This window comes from Morone saxatilis, unplaced genomic scaffold (assembly GCF_004916995.1).
Source record: "Morone saxatilis isolate NCDOM2014 unplaced genomic scaffold, NCSU_SB_2.0 Contig16, whole genome shotgun sequence".
In the NCBI taxonomy this organism is placed as follows: Eukaryota; Metazoa; Chordata; class Actinopteri; family Moronidae; genus Morone; species Morone saxatilis.
Genome location: NW_023339718.1, coordinates 14,989,575 through 14,996,511, shown reverse-complemented (window position 1 = coordinate 14,996,511; position 6,937 = coordinate 14,989,575). Strand labels below are relative to the sequence as shown.

General features: G+C 42.0%; 1 protein-coding gene across 1 annotated transcript in view; it reads right to left on the bottom strand.

The window, feature by feature from the left end:
• Positions 1 to 255: 255 nt before the first annotated feature.
• The window catches only part of adamts12 (ADAM metallopeptidase with thrombospondin type 1 motif, 12), a gene marked incomplete in the record, with an annotated part of 18,426 nt that continues 11,744 nt past the window's right edge, over positions 256 to 6,937 (bottom strand). Inside the window, 10 exon segments of the mRNA XM_035658611.1 lie at positions 256 to 1,716; positions 1,926 to 2,079; positions 2,173 to 2,319; positions 2,611 to 2,787; positions 2,984 to 3,136; positions 3,705 to 4,895; positions 4,984 to 5,194; positions 5,693 to 5,819; positions 5,939 to 6,080; positions 6,467 to 6,711. Of these exon segments, the coding sequence (XP_035514504.1) occupies positions 1,601 to 1,716; positions 1,926 to 2,079; positions 2,173 to 2,319; positions 2,611 to 2,787; positions 2,984 to 3,136; positions 3,705 to 4,895; positions 4,984 to 5,194; positions 5,693 to 5,819; positions 5,939 to 6,080; positions 6,467 to 6,711 (2,663 nt within the window).

Sequence of the window (6,937 nt, the reverse complement as noted above, 5' to 3'; positions counted from 1 at the left end):
GTCTCTAGCTTGAATGATAGCAACAGGGTGCATGGAGCGGGCCAGCGTCCGGTCCGTGTCAAATTTTCTGGCACAGACAAGCCTGGGAAATCTGGGCCAGCTGAACCCGATCTCTGAAACGGAGCCTGGTGCTGCTGATTCTGGGGTTACACATCCAGCAGCATCTGGCACTCTCAGGCGAGAATGACCTTGTTGACATAAAAGGTCAAAGTAGGAGACCATGACGCAAAGAAAGGTATGGTATGCTAGCTAACATGAGGTGTTAATACTTTTATTTACACTGTTATTACTGTGGTATTCAAGCAATGCTATGGCTTTGCATTTTACAATATCAACTTAATTTCACACAAGGAAGACTTCAAACCTGAACAGGATAATGGAAAACAGATTTTAAAATCACCCAGGCAAGCCTACATACAGCATACCAACACATAACAAATATTCGAAGAACATTTTATTTCATGTCTCTGTTACAAAGCAGTTTTGTCACAAATGTCTTTTATCGTCACATTTATTGATGGAGACAATACAAATCAGTCAAGGTGATGTACTATATGCACGACAACGGTAAAACCTGTACAACATCATACAAACACAGCGGGACCTGAGAGGGATGACCTGCAACACCTCTTTCTCATTGGTCAATCTCACACCAGAGGAGGAGCACCACAGGTTCGGCTGCAGAGCTGTGCAGGTTCTGCAGCTGATTTAATTATCATTGACAATCGTAACAAAAATGACTAAAGCAGGAACTTGTAGCCAGAATAATGTAAACACACAGTGCCAGCTCTGAGAACAAAACCACAATTCAGGCAGAAAAAAAGCACAAACATATGAGTAAAAAAACACAGAGATTATCATTATTATTAACAATTTAATAAAGATGTCACAAAAATATCTTTATTTACATTCTTGTTATGAGTTCACTTTGAAATAAAAACAAGACTGGTAACTCGACTGTTGTGAATCATCAGCACCTCAATTATAAAAGCACCTTTGGCCCGGAAAGATATATACTGTAGGTCATAACTGAATATTTTTACTGAATAAAGAAGGTGAATAGTGTACCTTGAGTTATGATACAGGAGTAGCTCTTGTATTGGCTTGAGCTTTTGTAACTTCTGAATTGTCTGAATCTTGATTACTTTTTAAATTAGTAATTTTACATTCTTTTATGTTTTTTGCTAAATATGTTTGATTTTTCACACTGTCCTTAGACATCAGACAGTTAATAAATCTACCAACACTTTTTAATAAAAATAATTTCTGCTCACCAAACATTGCTCAATGTACATTAAGCCTTAACATTTGTAACAGTCCAAATGTATTAAATGTTGTTTTGGCTTGTTCTCCTGCTTACTTTTTAAAACATTTTCATGAATATTTTTAATTGGAAATAGCCCTAAATAGGTAAAAAAAATAATCTTAATAGACCCAGGTTTGTTTGTGCTAATATGATGTGCTTGTTGCAGTGTTGTGGTCATTGGCACTTTAGTTTGGACGTGTCAGTCTGTGGATGGCATGGCTTTATGCCAGTATTGCATGAGGATACAGCGAATATTACTGAAGTTGAGATGTGTCCGTAGTAATGTAACCCTGGCTACGACCCACAGGTGACACAACACTGTCTTTGGACCGACCTGAGAGAGCAGCGACCCAACAGCTTCAGCTTGTCACAGAAGCGAGAGGACATGGTGTTCTTCCTGCAAACTGGACCTGCATAATAAGAAACAGAACTGGTCAAATGCCACAAAACACTGTAATACAGATTGAAATGTAAGGTCAAGTTTATTTAGAGTGATTTTAACTAAGATTTGTCAGAAAAAGGAAACAAAAGCTGATGTCATGGACATTGTGTATGTGTGTTGATAGTGATCCTGCTGGGCCAGGCAAACAAACAGACATATTTAGCGTTGCGTACAAACCTGTGTTGGTCTTGCATTCCTGCATATTGCACTTCCTGAGTGTTTCTGGTTTGGAAATCTTCTCACAGAGGTTGTTTGGCATTACAGCCGAATCCTGCTGACTCGCACAGTTAACTTCACGCTGCTGCTGACCCCCACCACAACTCACAGAGCACTGCAAAGTCACACACAAATAAAACTAATCATTTAGTCCACTTCTATAACTATTAGCCAATGTTTTTAGAAATTTTGTTCGCGTGTGACTGACCTCCTCCCAGTCCTCAGCCTTCCAATGAGTGCAGGGCTTTAGACTGCACAGGTCTGTGCTGTTTGGCCTCATTGTGGTGTCACAGCGATGAGGCGCGGGGCAGTACACTAGCCGCTCCCTGATGCCCTCGCCACAGCTGCCAGAGCACTAAGGAAAAAACAAGGATATAAGGGATGTACATGCTTTTTGCAGAGAATAATTGCTAATTAAATGGTTACATAAATTAGGCAATTTAGGATGATAATTGTTAAAGGGTCAGTTCCCCCAGATTACTAAACTACTAGTGTTCAATAATCTAGGAGGGACAAAACCTACGACAAAAGAAAACCCTGAAACTATCCACATGGCTAGATTCCACTTAGGACAGAAACATTTAAACCAACAAGTACAAGCTACAAAATGTAATATATTGAGATTTTATGAGGATAATGCTCATACAGGTCCCCATGGTGATATACTCCAGGTCATGCAAGGCTTGTGGGGGCAAGTCAAGGTGCTGAGGGGTCTGCTGGACACAGCTTGACAGTGGAAAGGTCTGAGGGGACGTTTACTCTGAGAGTCAACACACTGGACATCACGGTACCTCCTTCCCACCAACCCACAGCTATCTGGACACTGTGGAGAAAATCACATTTGAAAAAAAAACCAGCTCAGTAATACATGACATGTCAATGACATCTGCAACAGAAACTAACCCATTTCGTCATCTGGAAAATTAACAGATAATAAATGGAATTATAATTAAGTATTAAGTATAATTAACAAGTAATACATGTTTTACAGGGACTGGAGGTAATCTAACGTTACTCACCTTGCTCCAGCTGCTGCTTTGCCAGGTGGCACAGGGCTGCAGGTGACATGTGCGTGCAGGCTCAGGTCTCTTCATGTTGGCACAGTCCTCGTCATTCTGGGAGCTGCACTCTACTGTCCTCCATATTGCTCCAATTCCACATGTTGTTGAACACTGGGAAAGGAAGGGTTAAAACTCAGCTTGGGTTTATGTGCGTAATTGATTAAAGTGACACGTGAGGCAATAATATTGTAAAATAGATGTTTTAAAAAATCTCAGAAACAACAAGCAGAACGATTGTCTGCAGTTTTGCATGTTTAAGTCTGATAAAAACAAACCCAGTAACCATTTTCTAAGAGCATGAACATTAACATGCAGCTACCTAATCCACCACGGAATGGTTTATTTCATTTAAACCATATTATGCAGTTGCCTCCTCCTCCCTTTTGCTAAATTCAAGGATCGTCCAACAATCAAGCCAAACAGCTAATATTATACTTTGCTTACTGTGACAGATTACATAAATTTCAAGTCTCTGCAGGTCAATTTTCAAAGGTTTCAATTTTAGAGCAGTCATAGCATGCCTGGGTGGGAGGAAAACAATCTTAAAAAGTTATGATATGCCTTGGAAAATGACTAGAATTAATTTCAAGTGTGTAATTAAAGGGATAAAACATGCAAATTTACTGGTATGGTGCTTTAGAGAGTAGGATAATATGTCTCATTAAATGTCTGTACCCACCTCACTCCAGTTTCCTACAACCCAGAATATATCCATGCTCACAGGCTCTCTGGACATCAGGTTGCTTTGATCACTGTTGGAGCTGCTCATGGGGCTTTCAGGTTGCTGGTTTTGGTTCTTGGAGCGACTTCCTTTGGACCAGGAAGAGGGCTTTTTAGCACGGGAGACAGAACTGTTTTTCTTGGGTGTCACAGCAGGCTTCTTTAGTTTAACAATCTTCACTGTAGACTGGGGTGAGGCTGCAGTGGTGAATGGTTTTCTTGCTGTTGTGGAAGGAGCTTGTGTTGTGTGGAAGCCAGCTTTCGATGGGAATGAATGGTGCATGGGAGTGGTGAGGGGAACCCTGTGGGTCCAGAGGATGTATAGATTCATACGAGGAGTGGTGTGGGGGTTAGTGATGGGATAGTGGTGAGTAGTCTTGGCCCACACTTCAGTACTGGTGTGTGGGGTGGAGTAGGTAATAGTGGTGGTGGGTGCTTTGGTTGTTCGCATGGTAAATGGACTGGTTTGTAAGGTGGGTGTAATGAGTGTATGAGGTGTTGGTGTGGTTGATTTAAGAGGATTTTTGAGTGATGTAGATGTGGTAACATCCAGGTCAATAATCCCCTCCTCCTCAGTCGTCCTGTCCTCAACAACATAATCATATCCTGGTGTATACATTAGCCCATTTGGCGTACTTCCCTCCTCTCCCTCCTCCCTCTCATCTACCTTTTCCTTTTCAATGCCAACTGCTTTTCTGTCCTTGGCTTTGGATGGGAAACCTTTTCCTCTCTTATCTTCATTTTTACTCACTTTAACGTTAAACTCATAATCATCTGTGTTCATGATTTTGGGGATTGTGGTTTTAGAGTTTGAAAGGGATGCAGTGGTAGGGATGAAAGCAGTTGTAGTTTCTGTGGTGGTTGTTTTCTTCCTGACTGTGATAGCAGCTGTGGGTGCAGCTGTGGCCGTGGTGCTCATGGGAGCCCAGGTAGGTGTACCAGGATGCTTGGTGGGGTGGCTCTTAGGTGGGTAGATGCGGCGGTATTTAGGTTGAGGCCCGGGACGTCTACGAAGACTTGAGTTAGGGCAGCTCTGCAGGGCGCACAGAGATCTGGACCGAGGTTTGGTTGTGAGGTCACAGGTTTTCTTGAGTGCTAGTGAACACGTGACAGTACGTGAGCGAACACCTCCTCCACATGTGACCGGGCACTGCAAAGATGAAGGACCACAAATGATATGTTAATTAATTTAATGTCAAAAAGACCAATTTCAAAGAGATAAAAGAATAGGAACGTGCCTCTTCCCAGTTGCCAACAGCCCAGTCCTGTCCACAGGGTACGTCTCTGTTGCACGGCACTACAGGTTTGGGTTTAAGAAGATGCTTGCACTCGACAGGGTGGAGCACCCTTTCCTCCCCTGACACTGTGCGAACACAGAGCACTGTTCGCTTCCGTACCCCTTGTGATCCACAGGTGGCTGTACACTGCTGCCATCCACCCACCCACCACCTGAGGAAGAGGGGATGGACCAGAAAAGAGGGTGAAGAGAGAGACCACTGATAGATACATTCCAAAAATAATGGGGAATCACATAGTAAGCGGACAACCTTCATTCGCTTACCATCATCTTTACCTAACAATGTAAAAGTTATGTAAAATTGTAATTATATTTATAATATAAATGTTATAAAATTATATATGTTCTCAGACCACAAGAATTTTGCCTCACTCAAATACTAAAAATAGAACAAATATTGATTTGAATCAGGAACAAGTAAACAAGACTACATCTGATTGAATTGAGTGATTTAAATAGTTGGTGGAAATACTTAATTCAATTGAATAACATTTTTGCTGTTTGTCATTGCAATGAAACCGAGGGGAATATAAGAGAGAGCGCACCAACACTTGCATTTAAATGAAAAACCTACATTTAGCGGTAATATGACTAAAATCACAGTACAATATGTTTTGAGGTCATAACAGTACTAGCTACTAAAAAAGGACCTTGCAGGGCAATCCATAGTCTTGCATTTTCTGTGTCTGTCTTCTGGACGGCTTTCTGGGTCACACAGAGTCTCATCCACTACACCCACATCCATCTCAAAACACCGTGCAGGCTGGTGCTGCTCACCTATAACACCCCAGAAGTCAGAAAGCAGATGGTCAGGTCATTACTCAAATGTCACTGAAATCTTCCACCAGCCACAAATGTTTAGAATAAGATTTTTTTTTGTCAAATTCAACACCAACCTAAGCCACAGGTGGTACTGCAGTCTGTCCATGCCCCATGTCTCCACCTGTAAATGGGTTCGATGACCTCATTTCCTGTCTCTTTGGTCTTCTTGATGGTGTACTCATATTTTAAACCTGGGTTCTTCTCCTGAAACAGTAACTGGACAATCACATGAGTTGTTAGTATCATTTCAAGACTATCAAGACAATATTAAATTGGACATATACAAAAACATATTTGATTGCAGTTATCTGGTGCCTTTGAAATATGTCTACTTTTGAGAAAACAATTGCTTAGAAACATCTTATTCTTTACCAAGAAATGTATATTCAGATTTGGAAATCATACAAAGTTTGTATTCTCTGATTGGTTGGCTTAAAGTGAGTCGCTTTTCTCTATACTTGATTGGTTGAAATAATTCTATGTAGACACTGGGAAAAAATATAAATACTTCTATACATCTAAGAACACTAAAATATTTAAAAACTTAGAAATACCCTCTACTCCCTTCAAATACATGAAACCTCTGTAATATGATGGCCTACCTGCAGCATGACTGGGTCTTTGGTGGGTCCAGGAGCGGTGAGATTCTCCATGTTCCCACTGCGTTCATAGAAGAATGTCGTCCCCCCAGCCTCATACTCCCCGTTCCACTGGATGATGAAGTTGCCATTGAGAAAGTACTCCTCCGATGCCTCGCTCCTCAGCGCCAGGAAGTTACCTGCCTCCTCCACTTCCCTTACCAGGATGTCCCGTGCCCCCGCAGGTATCACACCCACGTCCGTGTACCCTGGGAGAGTCAGGAGGGGAGTCAGAGTCACAGCGAGGAAATGGGTGGCCCACCATGGCTGCTGCCACACTCACATCCAGACTACCAGACAGTTTCTCTCTGATCTTTAATAGAGGGTGGGCTCAGTCTGTGGGGGTGGTTGGCATGTGTTTGTGTGAGCGTACGTGTGCGTATTCGGTGTGGGGGGCACTGCCCTGTCTCTGTTTTTTATTGTGTTTGGATGGAT